General features: G+C 37.8%; 1 protein-coding gene across 1 annotated transcript; it reads left to right on the forward strand.

Moving 5' to 3' along the window:
• Positions 1-1,402: 1,402 nt before the first annotated feature.
• On the forward strand, positions 1,403-24,676 carry ZC3H15 (zinc finger CCCH-type containing 15). The gene is made up of 10 exons (XM_003253827.4): positions 1,403-1,710; positions 10,786-10,887; positions 15,522-15,633; positions 16,624-16,776; positions 17,844-17,935; positions 19,358-19,540; positions 20,766-20,912; positions 21,055-21,156; positions 22,027-22,150; positions 23,856-24,676. The coding sequence occupies exons 1-10, from the start codon at positions 1,636-1,638 to the stop codon at positions 24,044-24,046; spliced, it is 1,281 nt and encodes a 426-aa protein (XP_003253875.1). The 5' UTR covers positions 1,403-1,635; the 3' UTR covers positions 24,047-24,676.
• Positions 24,677-24,924: the final 248 nt, after the last annotated feature.

Consider the following 24,924-nt stretch of genomic DNA (forward strand, 5'->3'; position numbering starts at 1 on the left):
AAAGTAGGAAGTTAAGACAACTATATTCCATATGCAAACAAAGTCTCAAAGGAGAAGATCCCCAAATAATCAAATGGATTATAATACTGAGTAAAGAGGGGGCTGGCTGCATCCCTCCATCCTCTGACAAGAACTACGACAATGACAAAAAATAAAGATGAAAATATGTAAAAGGTGGGGAGCCCATTAACCTGCAATAGAAGCCCAAATGAAAACAAGTGTGTCAACACACACCTACCATTCTCGACACAATTCTTTTTAGTAGCTATCACATTTCTTCTACACACACACATACACACACAAAACATACTTGGGGTTCCTTGACATTATCTTACGTAGAAAATTACTAATCAATTTGACTAGGGGGGCTTATCATTTTTCTCCCTATTCAAATTAATGAAAAAGATAAAAAAACTTTTATCTATAAAGATGATTCTTGGTTCCACAATGCTTCTTAACAGAAATAGTTTAAACAATAATCATTTTAAAAAATAACAGCTAAGCATTGTACATTTTTAAAAAATAGTATTTTCGTTTGTACAAATATCAATGCGTCCCATTCATCACTCAAGTACCTTTTCAAACAGAATCTAACTTGGTGATGTTAGGTAATAGGCATATAGGCTGAAGCCGGACTGCCAAGATTGCAATTTCTGGCTCTGTCCTTAATATAACTTTGGGCATCTTTCTTCCTTTCTCTGCTTCATCTATAAAAGGAAAACAGTAACAATTCCCAAGTAAGTGTCGTTGTGATAACTAAATGAAACAGTGTGTGTAATGTGCCAAGGAATTTCTGGAGCTACCAAGCACTTAAACTAAGTTCAAACTAAGTTTGGTTACTTTCACGTTATAAAGGAATTTTTAGGAATCACCTAGGCACTCTCCTAAAGTCTCAAAATAACTTAATACAGTACTTCTAAGGAGTTCAAGTGCCTCCTTATCTGGGACGCCATCTCAGATGCTCTTCAAATGAAAGGGACCCTTCAAATGAAAGTTAACTTTTTCCATTTTTTTTAATAATCCTTCGCAGGAAACAGAAGCACGCTGCACTCACGGGCCATTCAGCTCTGTCTCTCCAAGGAACAAGAAGGTAACTGAGAAACGTGGTCACGGAGCAACCCCGAGTCGCTGCGGCTGCTTAGTAGTCACTCAGGATGGGGATGGTACAGGGGACCATTAACTGGGCCGGCGGGAAAAGTTTCCAGGTGAGGCGACGATGGACAAGAGTCGCCCCATCGTAAGCGACAGTGGACTGAGAGGAAGTACAAACGCATGGACTCAGACAGCTCGCCCAGATTCATCCTCAAGCCTTCTGCCATCTGGAAAGGGCCTATGGGATGCGCGACATCACGGGTGACGCGTAGTCATTTTCCCACGTCCCGTCCCTGCCCCCTCCTAGTCTGACGCATGGGAGCGCACGCGCAGTTCCGCTTCCGGGAGCCGCTCCTCGCTACCCACTATGCTCTGCGACATCGACCTGTCGCAAAGGCCGCGTTTGCGGGGCGAATGAGCGACTCGCTTTCCGTGCGGTGCGGCGAGTGAGGCCCCGGTCCTCATCCTCGTCCTGCCGCAGGGCCAGAACCCCTGACGGTATTCAGCTGCGCTTAAGTCTGGCCGGTGTCATCTGTCCCCGCAATGCCCCCCAAGAAACAGGCTCAGGCCGGGGGCAGCAAAAAGGCGGAGCAAAAAAAGAAGGAGAAGATTATCGAAGTGAGTACCCACCCCTCCCCCACTCACGCCGCGAGCCCTCCGGAAAGCCACTTCCCCGCTCCGAGCTTCCCTGGGAGCCGGCTTGCTTCCTCGGGCCACGTGTTCCTCCCTTAGGCCTGTGTGGCCCACTGCCCCTTCTCCAGCCCCTGATGACGATAGCTGTCTCTCATTACTATAGTGACGCTGCTGGCGCCCCCGCACCTGGGCTTTGCCTCTCCGCCCACACGCCCGTGTTCACCCACCCATGCACCCGAGTGCGAAATGACCCCTCGGGGACTGGCACAGGGTTTTATCCTTCGCTAGTCCTCTCAGAATTGAGGAGATTTTCCAGGGTTATGTGTGAAGAAATACGCTGAACGGTCTCGGGCCAGCGTCTTTCTGGAAGACCGACTCATGACGAGTCTTTGTGTTCCTTATTTCTTTACCCGTCACCCAGGGGTGGTACTGTTAGTTCTTTCGAGCCAACAAATTACGACTTGGTGGCTTTTTCGATCCACCTCTGAACTGTTTAAAGTCCGATAAAGAATGGAAGGACTTTCCATCACAACCCAGGGTCTTGAACGCAGAGCTTGATACTTACATTCTGAAGTGGATTAAATAGAACAACGCCTTAAAATAGATTAGGTTTCAGTGTCACTAATTGTGTGAAGTCCCGTAACCCAGTTTGAGATATATATGTGTGTGTGTGTGTATATATGTATGCATCTGTGTGTGTATATGTGTATATATGTGTGTGTGTATATATTCGTTTAACACATTGAGCCTGTAGCCCTTTAATGGCCAAGGAACGCTATTGACGTTCTTACATGTTGTGCACTTGTTTTCCAACAACTGAATTGAGTTTCCTTAAAAGATGAACCATATTTGACATTACATAAACATACCATACAGACCCCAACGAGGTGTTTCTTCCCTCGATTTCTGCTGTTAACCCTCCTCATAATTAAATAGGACCTCTTGTACTTTGGATATAATTAGAAAAAGCCATGACCATTTTACCGCATAAGGTGTAAAGTCTGCTCATTGGATTTAAGAAAATGCTTAAGAATTTTGGTATCTTTGGCCAGGTTCCAGCTTTGAAGCAGAACTGGTATTCTTATTGCTAATTTGTACAGTTTAAAACTGTTATGAAGTACTATAGCCAGACACTTAAAATATTACCTTCACATCTGTGTTTTCTATTACCTTATTTGAACAATCTGGATTCGTGGCACTCAGGTAAATTTCAGGGATTGCTGATCGGATGGCATTCACTTTTATGAAAACCAAGGACATTTTAGGGATGTCGTTTTCCTTGAGATTAGACCATGGTACGAAGTAAAACTCCCATTGAAATTAAATGTTATGTAATAATTTAGACAATTTAAATTATCCTTCATGCATTGTAGAGCTTTCTCTATATCTAATTGTTTTATTTTTAATTGGTAGGACTAGTATTCTTATAAGGAATTATGTGTGAAAGTTGTTTATAGTATCCATCAACTTTTAAAATGATGCATATGTTATGATTCTAGTCATCTCGTGACAAAATTATTTTTTAGGTAAAGAGAAAGCAATTTTAGTTTCAATAATGAAGGTATCTCCAAAGAAAAATGCAAAATAAGACAACTGCACTTTTTAACTAAAAATATTAAGAACAACAAAGTGGTGAAATTAAGCCTGATTTTGTGTTTTCCACGTTTAATATATATGATTTTTTAAATTTATTTTTGTTGAGGTATGACTTATGTAAAATAAAATGTACAGGTTCTAGATGTATAGTTCTGTGTGTTTTGAGGAATTTATTCACCCAGGTAGCTGCCACCCTAATTAAGACTTGAAACATTTCTGTCACCCCACTAAATTTGTGTTGTGCCTCTATTTAATTCTTTCCACACGTGCAGCCACTAATTTTTTTGACAGGATAGATTAGTTTTTACCACTCTAGGAATTCATATAAATTATACAGTAGGTAGCCTTTGTGTCCTTCTTTTTGCTTTCACACCACGCAGTGTTTTTGAGATCCATCCATGCTGTGTATGTTTCTAGTATGTTCCTTATTACTGAAAAGTATTCTCTTGTATGGGAATCATTACAATATGTCACCTTTTGTGTTTAGTGTCTCTCTCTACTTGGAGCCAAAAGACATTATAATTGACGCTTGAAAAACAAACTTAGGATACCAAATTGGGTTAGAGGCAGTGTTTGTTAAAATCTCGGCAGCCAGAATGGATTATTTTGTGGCTAATAGAGTCATCTGTAGGGACCTTAACCTTGGGGCATACGCTGAGTTGGCATGAGAGTGTCCAATCATCTGTATACATTAGAGCTACAGGATAGGTAGGCATCATTAGGGGATCTGGGTGGTATGTCTATATTTCTCTGGGAAGGACTGGTCTTGACTACACCCTCAGGTAGTTGCAGTTGTTGAGCTTCTTGCTTTTGCTGAATATGCTTGCATTTTGCTTTCTTGTGTTTTGTGCTATCATTCTTTAACCTAACCTGCAGTACCGTTGGATGTATGTCTTTGAGGCCATTTCTTTCTGAAGACTGAGATTTGGGTATGGGATCTTAGTGAACAAGATGTTCATATCTTCCATTTGTTTCTCAGTGATCGTAGTTTGTTTCCTTGCCTTTGAGAAGGTCCTCCTAGCCTGACATCTTGTAATCTAGATGTTCTTTTATGTTCCAGTCCAGGGACCTGATGAGCTTTTTCAAAAAATACTGCAATAAAGTTTGTCAGACTCATGTGCAACATTGATATTTGCTACTATTGGAGAGGTACAACAATATTTTGAATTGTGTTAAGTTACAGCATTTGTGAAATTCGATTTATAGAGACTATTCTGTTATTCAGCCTGGTTAGGAAATGATATAGTCTGCTTCATTATATAGGCAACTTTTTTTTTAAACTTCCCTAAAAGCCTAGCACGTCTCAGTGACTATTCCAGGAAGATAATTGATCTCTGTAACTGTTATAATTTTGGAGGGGGAAATACTACTTTTTTATAGTCTGTTTTGACATATAAAGACTGATACTTATTTCAGAATCTGGTTAACTTTGGGAGGTTTTATAGCTGTATGACCTGAAATTCTAAATTGCTCAAAATTAATAGTTAACTAAAACATGTATTTTTAAGCAGCACTTTTCAATAGACTTGAAAATAATGGTTGCCCTACCGACCTCCTTCCTCTTCTGTACCTGTTCTGCTGCCCCCTCTATGGACCCTCACTGTGGAAAAATCAACATGCAGGTTTTGGGAACTCTAAGGAAGTAAAAAAGACATCAGATAGCATAATTTAATGAAAGGAGCACTAGCTTTGGAGTCAGAGACCTGGGTTTGAGTCCCATGTTTCAAATTACTAGCTCTATAGTTTTAGACAAGTTACAAAATCTAGCTGGAACACAATTCTCATCTGCGAAATGCAGCTAGTTCCTGTGAGTTAAATGAGATAATACACGTAAAGTGCCTGCCATATGGTGTATATATTCAGTAAATGGCAGCTATTTTTTGCCTATTTTGATAGCGTATTATAAATAAAAACTAGGGGACATCAGACTGATCTGCACAGTCTCTGCAGTGCTTAGTTCCTGCCCATTTTTCAATATTCCCTCCATTTTTTTATTTGCCTCTTCAGATGCCCCAGAACTTTATGAATTGATTTGTATTAATACTTTCCAAAATGAATATGTCAAACAGGATTATGGTTCTGTTAGAAATTAACACATTAGTCCGAAATGGCGTATACCATTTGCTTTCTTACAACTAAAATTTAGTGACAAATGGAGTCGGTATTGAGCAATAGAAAGTTTGAATATGGAAAGAGGGAAATAATCTTGGGCTTAGGGCAAGCAAATAAAAGATACCCAGCTAAGAACTTGTATCAGCAAGGAAATAGTAATAGGGACCTATAGAGACAGGATCTAGGTGTTGTGAAGGATGGAGCAAGAGAAATTGGTTGCCAGTGTAGAGCAGCTACCAATAGCCAAAATCAAATGTTGATTACTTGAAGCTGGATTAACCAGTTGCATAATATATATTGCATGATGGACAACAAAAATACATTAGTGCATTTGGGAGAAAACTAATGAGGTAAAACAGTGACAGCCTCCGCCTACCGGAATGTCCCAAGAGATAGACTCCATTATCTTGGAGCACTATTCAGTGTTGACCTGCCCTTCTGCTGCTTCCCTTTTCCCAAAGGTCTTATTTAAGGAGTGGTGGCTGGCCCGTAAAAGGAATGGGATTACTTACGGATGGGAGGGGAGTTTTAAGTGAAGCCTGGAATTTACTGAGTGTTAAGTCTCTTGGAGCCTCAGGGAGTCATCCTTTTCTTTCTAGACTCTTCTGTATTCATGTCCCAAGTTGTCTTCTGAAACACACATAAACACGCAGTTCCTTTACTATCATGTTAACTTTTGGGACCTTATTAATCCAATGAGGACCATTGTTCTCCTAGTTTTATTTTAACTGTGGTTTGGGGTTGACTGTAACCTCCTTTTTTTCTACCTTATATTTCAGGTTGATCTTTAGGTAGGGCTCTGTCCTAAACTCAGGAAGAAGCCTTTTTGAACTTCTCCAAATTGCAAATCATTCTGTTTTCAAGAGGTGCTATTGGTATCTCAGATCTGCAGTGTGATATTTAGAAAGCTTATTGCGCACCAACCAGCCCAATAACTTAATGAGGTTTCTCTGGGAAGTAGTTTATTAAAAACTGTAGAAAGAACAAGGAATTTGCTTGGAGTGAAATATACCTAGGTTCAAGTATCATCTGTCACTTAATAGTTAACATTTACTGGCCCAGACAAGGTTCTCGGTGTTTTGGGGAGAAGGAGAGAAGAGAGACAAGCCAACTACAAGTGATAAATATACTAGCTCCTTTGATTCTCTCAGTGGGATATATATTATTACCCTTTTTACAGTTTTGAAAACAGGCATAGAGATTAAATAACTTGCCCAAGTTTACTAACCTGGCAAGTAACTGTGCCAGGGATTCTAACACAGGAAGTCTGCCTCTAGAGTCCTTGCTGCCTCCAGAGTCCTTGCTGTCCACCACTGTATCTCTGAGGTAAATCTTTTAACTTTCACAACAACCCTAAGTGAGACTCACTTTCCAAATAAGAAACTGTGGCAAAGAGGGTAATTTACCCAGCTCTGTTTCTGATTAAAATTTGGGCAGTCTGGCTCCAGAGTTTATGCTTCTAAATCTTTGCGCTATACAGGCAGCCCCTTATTAATGACTTAACTTCAAATGAATTTATCATTTCTGAGTTTCTGTGTATCATAGAATTGTTGAGAGGATTCAATAAAGTATATATTCAGGGGTTATGTTTATGTTTAGTGAATGCTAGATAAATAAGTGTCTCCTTTCTCTGTGGAAAAATGTTAATTTCTGAGCTCTAACTTAGAGGTGAACACAACTCACTTATTTTCTCTTTAAACTGGTTATTTATGTGCCAGAGCAGTGTAATGAAACCCGATTTTTTTTTTTTCTTCTGGGATCGGGAGTTTATACACCTTTACCAGAAACTGCCATTGTGAGTGCTTTCTTTTCTTACTGGCCAGGTCCCCTTAGGGGACATTTTTCTTTCCTAAGTCTATCTGGCAGTATCTACTTTGCTATTTGGCCTTATTTATTCATTGTTTCTTCTCTATAGTTACAGATGGAGCATGGGTTGAACCCCAGTTTATTTTCTCTGGCAGAGCACCTGTAGATGCTATTTAATCCTGATCATATTTTTTTCTAGAGCCTCCTGTCCCTCCCGTGAGAGCTCACTTTTTGTAAAGGAAAAGTATGGCATTTTATACTTCGTTGCTGCACTGTGTTCATCTGTATATATCACATTATGTTGACCATCTTTCTTCAAATTGAATTGAGTGTTAAACTTTCTTTATAGAAACAAGCCATCCATAAAAGGCTCAGTGCAGAAACATCCAGCTTGTTTGTGCTTCCTACCTTTTTTCATACACATAGGCTGTAGAAAATTCATGTAGAATTTTGTATAATACCATCTTGGGATGTTAAATCATGAAACAAGCATTTAAGTAGAGGAAAGCACAGTTTTGGTATATGGATATAGATGTCATGAATAAAGAGATATTTCCCAATGAGAGATAACCATTTAGAAGCAAAACCCTCTGTACTTTTTTGTCTTAAGACTATTGAAAGATCTTTTACTGATTTTGAGGTTGCTGTAAACATTATGTCATGTTGGATGTTTCTAAATACTAATTGTTTCAGTACTGTTGTTTTCTTTTTCTAGCTTGTCCACATGGTGGTATTTTGTATCTATTATTCTTTCTACTCATTATTACTTTTCCTTTCCCTTAGAAATAATAGCAAAATAAAGGCTATAAAATGGCCACTTGTTTCATACTAAATGCCACTCAGAGGGTCTCAGATTACTTTGAGAAGACGTTTTTGCCTCTTCTTCCTCTCTAAAACCACCCATAAACAAGAGACTGAGAAAGAAATACAAATTCTATTTTGAAATTAGAAGACATCTGTAATCTTGAACCTCAGCATATGAAGATTGGCAGCGGATGGATGAGTTGGTAACTGACTTAGAGCAGAGCGGTTATGTCTGAGTGCCTGTCTAGGAGTGTGCCTGTAAGAAGCAAGTGCATTTCCTCTGCAAAATTATGAAAAAAAAAACCTCAACAATGGGAAGCACTAGGTAATACAGAAGGCAAGAGGCTGAAAACTAGAAGTTAAAAGTGTTAGGAGTAATTAATAATTCTTGTCTACTACAACTCAGCCAGGTGACTACCTCTGCAAAAAACAGGAGGGGTCTTCTTGGAGGTGGGAGGTGGTGGGGAACAGGCCTCTCTGCTTCTGGAATACTAAGCACAGAGGAGGTGGGATGTGAGCCTGAAAATGGAGGCTAGTAAGTCTGTACAGTAAACTGAGACCCCTTCTACCTGCTCTTTTCTCCTGTTTACAGTTAGACTTACTGCCCTCCCAGCTAGAGGATCTTTCTCCAGAGAACCAGAAAAGACCCAGAAAAAATATTTCAGATATTAGCATTTGGTTATTTCTTGTCAGGCTTGTCACACATTCACCTTAGGGAGAAGCTCACTAGTCAAGCCTGCTATATGAGTTTCTTAGGGCTGCTGTAACATGACTACAAACTGGGTCACTTAAAACAACAGAAATGTATTCTCTCAGAGATCTGGAGGCTAGAAGTCTGAAATTAATGTCAGCAGGGCCATGCTCCCTCCCTCTGAAGACTGTAGGGAAGAATTCTTCCTTGCCTTTTCCTCCTCATTTCTGGTGGCATCTGTCCAATCTGTCCATCCTTGGCATTCTTTTTTTTTTTTTTTGAGACAGTCTCGCTGTCGCCCAGGCTGGAGTGCAGTGGCTCGATCTTGGCTCACTGCAGGCTCCGCCCCCCAGAGTTCACGCCATTCTCCTGCCTCAGCCTCCCGAGTAGCTGGGACTACAGGTGCCCGCCACCTCGCCCGGCTAATTTTTTGTATTTTTAGTAGAGACGGGGTTTCACTGTGTTAGCCAGGATGGTCTCGATCTCCTGACCTCGTGATCCGCCCACCTCGGCCTTCCAAAGTGCTGGGATTACAGGCGTGAGCCACCACACCTGGCCAATCCTTGGCATTCTTTGGCTTATATAGCAGTGTCACTCCAGTCTCTCTGCCTCTGTCTTCACATTTCCTTCACTTCGTGTCTGTGTGGTCCTTATTAAGGCACCAGGTATTGGATCTAGGGCCTTCCTTAATCTAGTATGATGTCATCTTAACTCATTACATCTGTGAAGACCTACGTCCAGTTAAAGTCAAATTTATGGTCAGGTGGACTTGAATTTTGGGGGACATTCCAAAATCCAGCCCACTACAGACCACTGCTCCCCTCCGCACACACACTTGTTCATACTTGTGCAATGGATTCTATATGTTTTTGTACTGCATACTTATTTTTTTTAATGTTTTTCTCCCCCCAACCCCATACTGCATACTTACTAAATATGAGTAGATAGCCAAGGATCACCGTTAGTGCTTAGCACATAATGAGCATTCCATAAGTGATAGCTGCTGTTATACTGAATATTACCAAGTTACTGTATTAATATTCCAGATTTAAAGAAAATGTTGCTTTTAGTTTACATACTTTTAATATTTCCATCTTAGCAATAACTAGGAATATATACATTTCAGTAGTTTGATTTCTTTATTAAATTTAATTGTTTTTGAGAGGATAACATTTATTAACTAAAAAACCAGTCCAGAACTGAATGTGTCTTCCTCTTCTTATGTAGTAGTCCCAAAAATGTGTTCAGTATTGTATAACCTCTCAAGATACTCTGAGTAAAAATGGATTCTGCTACAAAGGAAGATTTGGAGGTGCTGCATATTATATTCCCTCTGATAAGGGCTGTAAGATACCTTGTGCTTAAGAGTGAAGAATCCTTTTAATCAAGCATTTTCCTAAATGTATTTAACTATAGGACTTCTTATCCCAGTGTAAGAACTTTGCACATCCCATAGAACTGATATCCAAAACATGCTTTAGAAAAAGCTTCATAGAAGCTGGAAACTGTCATTTTCAGCAAGCTATCGCAATGACAAAAAACCAAACACCCCATGTTCTCACTCATAGGTGGGAATCGAAGGAACACTTGGACACAGGAAGGGGAACATCACACACCGGGGCCTGTTGTGGGGTGGGAGGGTGGTGGGAGGGATAGCATTAGGAGATATACCTAATGTAAATGATGAGTTAATGGGTGCAGCATACCAACATGGCACATGTATACATATGTAACAAACCTGCATGTTGTGCACATGTACCCTATAACTTAAAGTATAATAAAAAATATATATATAAAATAATAGTAAAATTTTAAAAAGCTTCATAGGATAACAGGTTTAATGATGATAATGGTGAGTACGTATTAAATTGTAAAGAATCTGGGTGATGATTTAAGGTCATATATTGCCTTGACTTGATGTTTAGTGTTTTGCATGTTTTTATGTTAGTAAAGAATAATTAGCAATAAATACAAGAATGATTTTTAGATATCATTGGAGGATATATATGGTAACATAAATTGCTAAGATATTTCTGTGCTTTCTCATGTAGGACAAAACTTTTGGTTTGAAGAATAAGAAAGGAGCAAAGCAACAGAAGTTTATCAAGGCTGTCACACATCAAGTTAAATTTGGTCAACAAAATCCACGTCAGGTAAGCAATTTAAATTTCCATATCTTTTTATAAATGTAATATTAATATAGCTTCTGTTTCAGATAAAATGTCTGGTATTATTATATAATTGTATTTCAAAACAGAATCCTACTTGAAATGTTTTTGCACCTTGGCCTTCCTTACCAGCAGTACCTCTTGGATATTGTCCAAGCCATTTTGATATGGCTCTCATTTATTCTAACAATGATTGCATGCTGTTCTACAGTACAGGTGTGTTATATTCATCCATTTCACTATTCATAAGTGATCACTTTGTTTCCAGCTTTCTGACACTAAGACCACCTCTAAAAGAAATACAGGAGTTCTTACATGTGTTTGTGCTTTTATTTCTGTGACATAAATTAGCTGGTAACAGACTCCAGATCAAGGGAAATGGATTTCTAATTTTAACATTATAAATTTGCCAGATCACTTTCCATAGAGGCTGTAGTACTTCACATTTTCATTTGTAGTACATGAGCAATAGATACTAAAGTTCTTTTTAATGTGTTCCAATCTGATAAGTATAAAGTGATATCTTGTTACATTGTTTCCCTTGCTATTGGAGAGTATCTTTTGTATACTTGCTAGCTGGGTTGGCACTTCTGTGACTTCCCTACTGAAATTATTTGCTTTATTTGTTGTCTTTTTCTTGTCAATTTATGAGATACCTTTTGTCTGCATTGCAGATGATTGGTGATATTTCAGTTATGTTTTGCCATGCACCAATTTTTAACTTACATGTATATATAGAGTTTAATATTGCTAGATACATTGCTAGCTTTATAAAAATATGGTTAAAAGGTCTCCTCTGCCACTGGATTCTGCATTTTTTTTCCTAGATCATTTCTAATTATTTTTATAGTCTATGTCATATGAATGTATTTTATGTATCTTACAGTTCTCACTCTGTTGCCCAGGCAGGAATACAATGGTGTGATCTTGGCTCACTGCGGCCTCTGCCTCCTGGGTTCAAGCCATCCACCCGCCTCATCCTCCTAAGTAGCTGGGACTACAGGTGCATGACACCACACCTAGCTAATTTTTGTATTTTTTGTAGAGACGGGATTTCGCCATGTCACCCAGGCTGGCCTCACAATCAGCCTGCCTTGGCCTCCCAAAGTGCTGAGATTACAGACATGAGCCACCATGCCCAGACTAAGTTTGTTTTCTTTTAAATGAATAGCTGCTTACACCAGCATCATTTATCCCACTGAAATGCCACTATTGACCTACAGTCATAGTCATACATTGTTTACTAATGTGGATACAATCTGAGAAATGTGTTGTTAGGCGATTTAGTCACTGTGCAAATATCATAGAGTGTACTTACACAAACCTAGATATTACATCCTACTACACACCTAGGCTATATGGTATAGCCTATTGCTCCAAGGCTTCTAACTTATACAACATGTTACTGTACTGAATACTGTAGGCAGTTGTAACACATTAGTAATGATTTGTGTATCTGAACATAGAAAAGATAGAGTAAAAATATGATATTATAACCTTACGGGATTACTGTCATATGTGGTCCATCATTGACCTAAATGTCATAATTCTGTGCTTGACTGTACATTAAAGTCTCAAGGCAAGTCTTTTCCCCAAAATGGTATACCTTTTCTATTTTTTCCTGGTTGTTCTTAGGCATTTATTCTTTCATATGAATTTTAAAATGAGTTTATCCATTGGCAACTCATTTGAAAAAAATGTAGCCCCTTTTTTTTTTCAGCTTCTTTAGACCTCTCACTTCTAAAGATTTCATAGACATGGATCTTTATTTTTAAAGTACATTTTTCCCACCATTTCTATCTCCTTTTCATTAACTTCTGGAAACACATTTTTGTAATGTAGGAGAGAAGGCCTACATCTCCTAATGTAGGAGAGAAGGCCGAGGCTGGCAGATCAGCTGAGACCTTGCAGTGAGATAGACTTGGATGTGAATCTTCCTATCTTTTTTGTTACGTGATCCTTAAATAGCAACCCTGGTCTTTATCTGTATTGTGGAAGTGCAGTTATTTGCTGGATTCCTCTGGTGGTTAAATAAGAAAATAATGTTAATTTCCTGGTGAATATAGATATCAATATGTAAGAAGAACTCACTTTCTTCACTTAGCCCCTTTTTCAATCCTGTTTCCTGTTCCCCAACTTTTTCTTCTAGTGGGAAGTGTTTTGAGTGGTGATATCAGAATTCATAAACCTGGGAAAGTTATGAAATGTGTGTGCTGGTAGTTAGCTTTGATAGTATATTTAATATTATATTTTTGATACTTGCGTGGATAACTGGACTTTTATCTGTGAACATGGGGTACCTACCCATCATATATAACATCGGAAATGAGCAGTAGTGCTGCTCTTAGAGCTGGACAGGAGGTATCCTGGTCTAGGCCCTGTAATATATGTGTCTTCTCCAGACCGCTGTCTCCCCTCAGGTAAGGAGTCACTGAAGCCAAGGGGATGTACACACCCAGATTTTGCAACATCTCTTCCTACAACAGTCAGACCCTGGTTTATCTGCCTACAAAGGCCTCTCCCCCATGCCCATCTCTGTCCATTGTGCTACCAATGTGTCTGAGGTAGCCAAGAGAACAGTGTACGCTAAGGGTTTGAACAGAGCCTGCATCCATACCCTTTCTTTCCTTCCTTCTGCACCTTTACCTCCCCCTACACCCAAAGTGGAATGAAACGGGGTGGGAAGAGGAGAAAAAAAGAGCCCAGGGCTAACTCTTGTGTTACTGCCATGCTTCAGTGTGGAACTCCATGGAGTCTGAGCATTTTAAATTTGAACCTGTCCTTCCAGGACATAAGGTGTATTTGTCGAGTAGGGTTACAGACCACAGTTTATTCATCATGAACTTGATTTCTAATTTTAAATATTTAGATAAATGGCTTGTAGACCTCCATTGTATTCTTGCTCAAACATTGCCCCACAAATGTTTGAGATGGGCCTGATGAGCAAATGATACTTCTATTAAAAATAAAGCGACTTAAATTTTTTCTTTCAAAACATTTTTTCTGTTTAAACACATCCACCATATAGAGTCACACTCAGGATTTGGGATGTCTTTGACCTAATTATAGCATTTGGCCATTCCTTTCTTGAAATTTCCTCTTTCTTAAACACATTTTGTCCTGGTTTTCTACCTGCTGCTTTGATGTCTCTAGGTCTTTTTATTGGGCTTTTTAGGTTCTTTTGTCCCATTTTATATTGATTTTCTTCAAAGAAGTGTCCTTTACTCTTGCCACTTTTTTATGCTCTCCTTAAGTAACATATACCCAAGGTTTTAATTATTATCTGTAAGCTGCTGTTTCTAAAGTCTTTATCTCAAAGCAGACCCTCTCTGATTTCAGTGGAATCAATATGCATGTCCATCTGCCTTCAAAAGAGCTCCACCCAGATGCTCTGTAAGCATCTTGCACTCTATATGTCTAAAACTAAGCTCATCTTCACTTCTTACCCTGAAACCTGTTCCTCCTGTATTCCCTGTCTTGTTTAACAGCACTAACCATATACATGATAATCCTAGATTCCTCCCCCTTTATACTTCATGTTCAGTCACAGTCCTAACAGCTCTGTCTCCTTTTCTCCATCCTCACCAGTAATGCTCATTTTAAGCTCTCGAGTTTTATTGTGTACAGCAGTTGCAACAGTTTCTTGCCTTTATTCTTGGATTCCCAATCCATCCTCCACAAAACTTGCCCTCTTGATATTTTATAAAATGTGACCTGAACTTGTTATTGGGTTACTTTAAACAGTTGAGTGGAACTCTGTTCAATCTACTGATACAATCTAAGCATCTTATTGATGTTTCTCATACTTTGTTCCTCTAGTCCCTGTAACTTTGCATTGGCTGGCTCTTTCTGTATTTCTTTTCTTGCCCATCAAGAAAAACTCATCCATAAGGCTATTGGCTCAATTTAATTTTCTCAGGTATATGGGCATTCTTTGTTCCCAGAGCACTATATACTATGTTACAGTTGTTGACATGTCTGTCATCCTGCTAGATTCTGAGCTTCTTTAAATAAGCATCTTTGTCTTTTCATTGTATTCTCTGTCATCTAACATAGGACCTGACATATAAATGTTTGGATGAATCCTCTAATCATATTAGGTATGTAAATCGTGTGCCTGGAACTATGTTATATGTCATGTTTTGTTTTGAATTGTTTTGTTTAATATCCTACATTGACCTAACCCAGTGTTTTTCCATGAGGGCACTATATAGGTTTTTGGGGTGGTATAATTCATTACCATGTGGGACTGTACATTTCAGGATGTTTGCTTCTCTCATCTTCAAAATGAACCTGCACATTTCTGGGGAGTGGGTTGTTTTCACAGAAGAATATTGCAGGTGAAAACTATTTGCTAAAAATGCTGGGCATGTAGTAAATGCTTAATAAATGCTTGTTGCTGTAAGCTTTTGCTTTTAACTAGGCATGGTACCATCATTACAATTTTGTTTAATAGTTTAACCACAACATTGAATAGACTCTGTAAGGCCATTGTAACACTGATGTTAAAAGGTAAGGACTATAAATATGCAAGTGTCTTGTTATGGTAAAGCTAACTTTGTAGTAAAAACAATTTTGTAAACAATCAAATTTACATTTTAAACCTGGGAATATTATAGGTAGCACAGAGTGAAGCTGAAAAGAAATTGAAGAAGGATGACAAGAAGAAAGAATTGCAGGAGCTAAATGAGCTGTTCAAACCTGTAGTTGCTGCTCAAAAAATAAGTAAAGGTAAACTTAAAATTTCAGAAGTGTGATTTTTTATGAAATGTAGTTTATGCTAAAAACTATTTATTTTGATGTTTATTTTCTTTTGATAATAAGACAGTTGTGTCTGCAATGAAAATGTTACTCCCTTCATCAAAATTACCTATGTCAGTGGGTTGCTTATGGTTCCTCTGTGTATGTTCACATCTGTGTCATAGTACAGCTAAACTGCAGCCATGCACCCCACACTTAAGGCAAAATTAGTAATTTAACAGACTGCTAATTGATTTATAACATTCAGTCTTTGGTAGTAGGTAAGCAAAGCCATAGTTGAATAAACTGTACGTCCCAAGTTTTTGGCACTATTCTGTCATGTATGTTCATTTCTTTTTTGCCTCTTTTTTTTTTTTTTTTTTTTTTTTTTTTTTTTCTTTTTTTGAGATGGAGTGTAGCTCTGTCACCAGGCTGGAGTGCAGTGGTACCATCTCAGCTCACTGCAACCTCCAACTGTCTGGTTCAAGCCATTCTCCTGCCTCAGCCTCCCGAGTAGCTGGGATTACAGGCACGCACTACCACGCCCAGCTAGTTTTTGTATTTTTAGTAGAGACGGGGTTTCATCATGTTGGCCAGGATGGTCTCGATCTCCTGACGTCGTGATCTGTCTGCCTCAGTCTCCCAGAGTGCTGGAATTACAGGCGTGAGCCACCATGCCTGGCCTCCTTTTTGCCTCTTGCCCTGTTGACATCAACTAGACAAAGCCTGTGGAATATCCTATGTTCTTGTTTGGTTTCCCACTCTCTGCCACCTTTCATAGTCAGAATAAAACAAAAGTAGACACAAAATGCTACAAAAACAACTTTAAAGAAATGTCTTGCTAATCACCCATAAGTGCCGTTTTCCTCTCACATCAGTGAATGGAAAATAAGTTAACCAAAATTAATCATATTTCAGGTAGAATCTATACTTTACAGCCTGGCAGATTATAATACAAATACCATATGCCATTTGACGTAGGTGCAGATCCCAAGTCTGTGGTATGTGCATTCTTCAAGCAAGGACAGTGTACTAAAGGAGATAAGTGTAAGTTCTCCCATGACTTGACTCTGGAGAGAAAATGTGAAAAGCGAAGTGTTTACATTGATGCAAGAGATGAAGAACTTGAAAAAGGTAATTTTTTTAAAAACATTCTCTTAAAAATAAATGTTTAATACTTTCGGTTTGCTACTAAGATATTTATTAAATTGAACATTTCAATCTTAATAGACTATTTATAAAGAATAATTAATTGGGTTTATTATTTTTTATAAAATCTGAAAATTACCATAATATGCCCTTTAAGTAAATGAAGATACTTTAAAAAACAGTGATTTATTTTGGATTTGTCTGTCACCCTTTCCTTCAGTACTACCTGCTCATTTGTCCAAAGTACTTAGGAAGCTTTGGTGAATAATTTTCTTTTTTTTTTTTTGAGACTGAGTCTTGGCTCTGTTGCCCAGACTGGAGTGCAATGGCACGATCTCAGCTCACTGCAGCCTCCTTCTCCCAGGTTCAAGCAATTCTCCTGCCTCAGCCTCCCGAGTAGCTGGGTCTACAGGGCCACGCTGCCATGCCCAGCTCATTTTTGTATTTTTAGTAGAAATGGGGTTTCACCATGTTGGCCAGGATGGTCTTGATCTCCTGACTTCGTGATCCACCCACGCTGGCCTCTCAAAGTGCTGGGATTACAGGCGTGAGCCACTGCTCCGGCCTTGGTGAATAATCTTAAAGCTATTTATTTCTGCCTTTGGTGTTTTAAGAAAACCGTGAGGCCAGGAGCAGTGGCTCATGCCTGTAATCCCAGCACTTTGGGAGGCCAAGGCAGGAAGAATCACTTGAGCCCAGGAGTTCAAGACCAGCACAGGCAACATAATGAGACCCCATCTCTACAAAAAAATAGAAAAATTAGCCAGGCATTGTGTTGCATACCTGTAGACCCAGCCACTTGGGAGGCTGAGACAGGAGGAATTGATCGAGCTCAGTCAATCAAGGCTGATTGAGGGAGGTTAGGGCTTCAGTAGGCCATGATCATGCCATCACACTCCATCCTGAGCAACAGTGAGACCCTGTCTCAACAAAAAGAAAAAGAAAAATATTTTAAGCCATGAGTCTTATAACAGCAATAGTGTCTAAGGAGATATGTGTTGTGGAAGTAGTAGATAAAATTACAGTATTTAAATCTTCATTTCTTTATTTAGATACTATGGATAATTGGGATGAGAAAAAGCTGGAAGAAGTAGTGAACAAGAAGCACGGTGAGGCGGAAAAGAAAAAACCAAAAACTCAAATAGTATGTCCTTTTCTTGAATTGAGTTGCTGTGATATTTATCATTAGGGAGAATTATGTGGCAAGGTATTTGCTACTATTTTCTGTTAGATTATTCTGTAAGTTCCTGGAAAATTTGATTTCATCAAGATAAGGTACATGAAGCTTTATTTTTGGAATTTACAAGTTAGATTTTATAGATTCTTGTTCAGAAATAGCTGAACAAGAATAAAACTATGTTACTGAAGTCCTTTAAATGCCATTTTCTGAGGTGAACTTTCTCAAATATGGATAAACAAAATTACATATCCAAATAAAAATCCCTATTTTTTTGCGTAGAGTGGAAAGAGGCCTGTTAAACTAACCCACTTAATAATGTATTTAGTTTTAATAGGGATAGATTAATTTTAAGGTTTAAAATATTTCTACATATGAATTCCAAAATGAATTTTTGGTAGGTAGTGGCTCTAATTCCAGGAAATGTACCTTTAAAAATTGGTTATTTATGTCTCAGACTTTGCGCAGTTACAGTGAAAAGTCTTGCTGTGCTAGAATAATTCTAAATACTACATTCATACATATCTGTTATGTTTGTTGTTGGGGGCGGATACTGTTTGTTAATTTTCTCTTACTTGCAAAGCTTAATACTTGAGGCTTAAATACAATTGTATCTTCTATCCATGTTGTGAAGGGTCACTCTCTTTCGTGTTCCTTTTGTACCTTGCTCCTGTATACTGCTTGTGATTCGTTTTTATTTAGGAAAGATCAAACCAAAGAAAATCATTTATTCTATTTATTTTATTTTTGAGGCGGAGTTTTGCTCTTGTTGCCCAAGCTGGAGTGCAAAGGTGCAATCTTAGCTCACTGCAACCTCTGCTTCCCGGATTCAAGAGATTCTCCTGCTTCAGCCTCCCAAGTAGCTGGGGTTACAGGCATGTGCCACCACGGTCAGCTAATTTTTTGTATTTTTAGTAGAAGTGGAGTTTCACCATGTTAGCCAGGCTGTTCTTGAACTCCTGACCTCAGCAGGTGATCCGCCCGCCTCAGCCTCCCAAAGTGCTGGGATTACAGGTGTAAGCCACAACGCTTGGCCTGATTTTATTTTTTATAGCTAATTGTATATTCTGATTTGGGGGCATATATTTACAAAGGGTAACTGAAACAAGTAAGTCATTTTTGTATGATTTAGAATTTAGAACAAATGGAAGCTTTGTACAGATTCCCCTTTAAGGGAATTTGCCATTGTTTTAAGTATTTTAAGATAAACTTCTGTTGCATTTCTGCACAGAATAGAGGCTAGACAGAGCACTCTTATGTGCAGAAATGAATAGAATGTACTTATGTAATAGAATGTACTTGTGTATATACTTGTTCCATATACTTAGGCATTTACCTTGGAAATGGCCTACACTGAGCCACCGCTTGTGAATAATATTGTCTCTATAGGTGTGCAAGCATTTCCTTGAAGCTATTGAAAACAACAAGTATGGCTGGTTTTGGGTATGCCCTGGAGGGGGTGATATTTGCATGTATCGTCATGCACTTCCTCCTGGATTTGTGTTGAAAAAAGATAAAAAGAAAGAAGAGAAAGAAGATGAAATTTCATTAGAAGATCTAATTGAGAGAGAGGTAACTGATACCCTTTTCCAACCATAAAAACTGAAAGCAGTATTTATTGTGAAATTCTAATACTTACCACTTGGGGGCAATAGCCTTTTATGAAAGGAAAAAAAAATATTGTGATCTATTCCCAAAGTTGCCCTACTTTAATTATTCATATGTGTGTAAAATGTTAACCTAGCCATAAACAGCCCATCATGACATTAATTTTAGGATTGTGAAACAGTTTTTTAAGTACTAGCTACTGGCTTATCAAATTGGTTCTGTAAGATTGAGTTACTAAAAATGCTTAGTTCTCAGATTGATTGAATTTTTGTAGTTTTAGATTTTTCGCCCTGATATCTTTTTTCACTAGTGTATTAGTTATTAGCATACGTATGGAAGAAGACAACACTCTAGTTTTTAAATTATATGTTTTATCAGCTCTGGACTCCAAACACTCACTCTGCTTATAGAAGGGAATGAGTCTGAAGAAGATATTCAGCTACTTGTTTTTGGCTCCATACAAAAACACAGTTTTATTCTATGAAAATTTTAAGATTATTAGAAACATTAGATTTAGGGTTGCATATCAAGAACTATATCCATTTTGCCTTATTATTTACTGTCTCACTCAGGTTTTAACATACTATAATAGAAAATGTAGACTTCAGAGTCAGGTATATTTGAGATGGTTTGTATACTGGTTCTGACACTTGTTAGCTATTCATCTTTGGTAAATTCCCCATTACCCTTTGTTCACTTATTTGTGGGGATCAGTGCATTAGCGTGTATAAAGCATTTAATACCTGGCAAGTGTTCAGCAAATGTTTTGTTCTATATATTTATTATTTGATTATTGGCCCTGAGGAGCAGGTGTTTGTTTGTTTGTTTGTTTGGTTTTATTTCTCCTCAGGAACACAAATGAAACTTGGATATTGTTATGGTGCTTTTTGTAATATATTTATTATTTTCAGCAATTGATTCATGTTAAAACAATTTCTTATGACAAGTTACTCGTCTTCAATGTTGAGAAGAAATCTAGCTCAGAATAATATATTTTTAGTGTTTGTATCTCTGGATACTCATTTTGCTCATTGCCATGTAAAGTAAAAAAATACTTATTTTGGTTATTTAAATGTAATATCTTCAGGATAGTCATGGGCAAGGAATTAATCACATTAAGAGAAAACTGCTACTAAGCACTATTTGAGGTGACTTCTGTGGAAAAAAAATTAACTCTTTATCATTGCAGCGTTCTGCCCTAGGTCCAAATGTTACCAAAATCACTCTAGAATCTTTTCTTGCCTGGAAGAAAAGGAAAAGACAAGAAAAGATTGATAAACTTGAACAAGATATGGAAAGAAGAAAAGCTGACTTTAAAGCAGGGAAAGCACTAGTGGTATGTCTCAGACTCACCCAAACTGATTCTTTATTCTTCCATTTTCAATTTCTGTGTCATGCAAGATTTTGTCCCTATTTCATCAGTGACAAGGAATGTTTAGATTTTTGTCCTGAGTTGATATATTTGCGTGTCTGAATAGATCAGTGGTCGTGAAGTGTTTGAATTTCGTCCTGAACTGGTCAATGATGATGATGAGGAAGCAGATGATACCCGCTACACCCAGGGAACAGGTGGTGATGAGGTAAGAGGAAGCTTTGTGCCTCATCTCCTTATATTAATTGAAAGAAACAATAGAAAATACCGCAACATGGTTAAGAGCCACCAACATCAGGGCCACAGTGCCTGGGTTCAAATCCTTACTCCAACCATGGGAAATTAATCTAGGCCTCCACCCTCATCTAATGTGGACGTAATGATTATCTCTACATCATAGAGAGTTTGTGAGAATTAAATGAGTTCATGAGTTAGTAGTTCTTTATACAGCTTAGGACAGTGCCTAGTATGTGGTTGACTGCTATCTGTATTACCTGTAAAAAGTATGTTTTGTCCTCCCTCTAAAAGAAAAAGTTATTTTTTGTTTAATATTTTATGCTTAAAGTTATGGGACAAGCGCACTAATTTAAAACTGCAATGTAGGGAGCATGAGACAATAGCACAGTCATTTGGTTGTTGACAGATTTAGTAACAGATAACTTACTGTTCATTTTTTGTGTACTTACAAAATTCTGGCCTCTGGGTTGAAAGAAAAAAATCGTACTCTACATATAAAAATGTGACGGCAGAGGAAGAAGTTTCATATACCACCTTGCTATTCTTTTTAAAAGAAGTTTAGAAAAATTAATTTTGACAAAGATCTTTTGTTTTTGTTTTTTATAGAGACAAGGTCTGGCTTTGTTGCTCAGGCTGATCACAAACTCCTAAGCCCAGGTGATCCTCCACCTCGACCTCCCAAAGTGTTGGGATTACAGGTGTGAGCCTCCACACCTGGCCAGTAATTGGTCTTTTGTTTTCACTTGGATCAGTGATAATTTTAGCTCATTAAGATAAAAGTCAGGAGTAAAAGAAAACTGTTCTTATTTGTAACAACTTTCTTTTCTATATGTTGTTGAAGGTTGATGATTCAGTGAGTGTAAATGACATAGATTTAAGCCTGTACATCCCAAGAGATGTAGATGAAACAGGTATTACTGTAGCCAGTCTTGAAAGATTCAGCACATATACTTCAGATAAAGATGGTAAGTATGCTAACTTTTGCCTGATTTTAAGAACTAGGAAGTTATCTAAAGGGGGTTATACTAGGCTTGGCAAACTTAGATGTGTGCAGGTACCAGATTGGTAACATAAATGTGTGGTTTGACCATAAGTAAAAGCAGTAATAAATAGTGAAAGGCTGTAGACATGAGCAGCTGGGTGTATATTAAAATCATTAATGGAAACTAGAAGGAGACAAAAATGAGCTTGGAGTTAAAGTCAATGAGTTCACTTTGGGACCTCATGAGTTTGAGATTTTTTGATTATCAAAAGTGCACTGTCTAGGATATTGTATAGACATGAACACCCTGCAAAACATCAGTGTTTTGGGGTAGGTAAAAGAAGAAATGCTTAGGAAAGACATTGAGAAGGTCAGAGAAAAATTAAGAAACAAGTTTCCGAAGAAGCAAGTAGGATGAAAAAGAATATAAATAAGTTACTAGTTGTAACTGGTTATAGGAATAGGGTGCCAGTTTCACTGAGACTGCAATGATAACAATGAGAAGAAAAATGAATACAATCCTCTCTCTCTTAATGTTTAGAGGGAAGACATGGTCATGGGAAGGGCTTTTTAGGATATGGAAAACCTAAATGTATCTGTAGCTCAGAGGAAGAGGATCTGGTAAGGAGGAAAAGTTGATGATAAAAGATTAGTTATAGAAGCAAGACATGAAAGTATAAATAATGAGTTAGGTATGAGAATAGAGGGAAGGCTGTCTAGGATTGTTGGTATAATTTATGTCTAATTGTGCCTTGAGTTAGGTACTTGAAGAAAGGGGTAAAAGTTTGGCATGCTTGCTCTGGGAGAAAACGGCAGAAGAAATGCCCATTAAGGCAAAAGCTGAGACAGAAAAGGCTGAACCTTATTTTTACAATAAAAGCATGCAAGCTGTAACTTGAAAAACCAGCTTGCCTTCCCAAGATCTGAGAGTGTTAGCAAACCACTATCTTGCCAGTATTCAGATTGACTTGCTCTTTGTAGAAGTAGGGGCTTTGGTGACAATAGGCACAACTGCAAGTAATTCAGAGATTATAAAATTCCCAAGACTTTGTCATCAGAGATGTTTGAAATAACTAAAATCTAAATTAGGCTGTTAAAAAATGTCTGTGTAAATGTCAATGGCACTGAACAAGGCAGCATTTTTTTTCTCTCAGTTATTTATAACCTATAAGGAAAAGTAGCTGTATAGCACTATGTTGGTTTTTTTTTAACAATTTGATTACATGATGAAGATTTTCTGCTGTCATAATCACAGCATTACAACAGCATGATTTAAATACTATTTGTAAAACCAAAAGCCAAGTAGCTGCTTATATTACAAACATTTTTTTGGTTTTCATAACCATTTATTCAAATAAAATATTATATGGAAATTGACTATTTAAAATCTATTTGCTAGGTCATGTAGGGAACGCAGAGGTGTAGAAGATTGATCCTGCCCTCAAGTGTATAAACCATTAAGCAGTCAGATGTCTACAGTGAAAAACAGTATTTTATAGTAGGTATAGATAATTAGCACAAATAAGCTCAGAAAAGAATGATCAGTTCTTGCTGGAGTAATTCTAGGGAAATGGCTTTCCTGGAGAAAAGGAAAAGAGGAAGTATAGTATCAGTCTGTGTTGTCTATTGCTAATGCGGAATGGTGTTTTCTGCTTCGACGCCTTACTGATTCCAGTTTTTATTTTTAGAAAACAAATTAAGTGAAGCTTCTGGAGGTAGGGCTGAAAATGGTGAAAGAAGTGACTTGGAAGAGGACAACGAGAGGGAGGGACCGGAAAATAGAGCCATTGATGCTGTTCCTGTTGATGAAAATCTTTTCACTGGAGAGGATTTGGATGAACTAGAAGAAGAATTAAATACACTTGATTTAGAAGAATGACATCAAACACCTTGCTGAAAAAATTAAGTCAGCTCAGCATGAGTTGAAATTGACTACATTAATTTCTTTCCAGCTAGAATCAACAGGATGTTTATTTCCTATGCTGATTCTGGAGGAGTTAACCTCCTGCAAAAAAGGAATATTGTCCCTGCGTCTTCTCTTCTGACTTTGGCTACATCTCATAGTAAGTTCAGAGTAGTTCATGATAAATTGAAAATATAATGGTCATTGCAGAAAATGATTGATTGTTGTAACTGTCCACCCAAGTAAGAAGTGTATCTGCCTTTCCATCTTTTGGTTTTCATTTGGGCATGTGCTATTACCAGAAACAACAAACTTACATTTAAAATACCCTTCATTTGACACAGTTTTTAATGAGTGATTTAATTTCCTTTGTATTTGTATGTTTAGAAGACTGCCTAAAACATGAGCACTGTACTTCATAAAGGAAACTGCGTATGCAGATTCAGTATTGTATATCTTTGGACAATTAGATGGACATTTAAAATGGAACTTCTTTTATCTGACAGGATCAGCTACAATGCCCTGTGTTAAATTGTTTAAAAGTTTTCCCTTTTCTTTTTTGCCAATAAAGTTGTAAATAAAGACCATCATACATTAAAATCCAAATATGGGCCTTTTTTTAAGTTTTTCTATGAAAAATTTAACATTTCTAGCTTGAGGATTTTAAATACCTGTTATAGTATCACATAAGGCATGTTTTCTTAATATTTACTACAGAAGCATCCAGAGTACTTGACAGTACTACAGTGAGTTTAATAACACAAATACTAAGCTTCCAAAAAGAGACTATAGGAGATGTTATATAAAAGAGTAACTTCTGAATTGATACAACATCAACCAAATTAAATATCACC

The sequence above is a fragment of the Nomascus leucogenys genome, chromosome 22a (genome assembly GCF_006542625.1).
Source record: "Nomascus leucogenys isolate Asia chromosome 22a, Asia_NLE_v1, whole genome shotgun sequence".
In the NCBI taxonomy this organism is placed as follows: Eukaryota; Metazoa; Chordata; class Mammalia; order Primates; family Hylobatidae; genus Nomascus; species Nomascus leucogenys.

Excerpts from the sequence above, each read along its gene's own strand:
- ZC3H15 (XM_003253827.4), top strand. The coding sequence starts at position 1,636 with ATGCCCCCCAAGAAACAGGCTCAGGCCGGGGGCAGCAAAAAGGCGGAG. Across the intron at positions 19,541-20,765 it reads AAGATCTAATTGAGAGAGAG|CGTTCTGCCCTAGGTCCAAA; the intron begins GTAACTGATACC and ends TTATCATTGCAG. Across the intron at positions 21,157-22,026 it reads AGGGAACAGGTGGTGATGAG|GTTGATGATTCAGTGAGTGT; the intron begins GTAAGAGGAAGC and ends ATGTTGTTGAAG.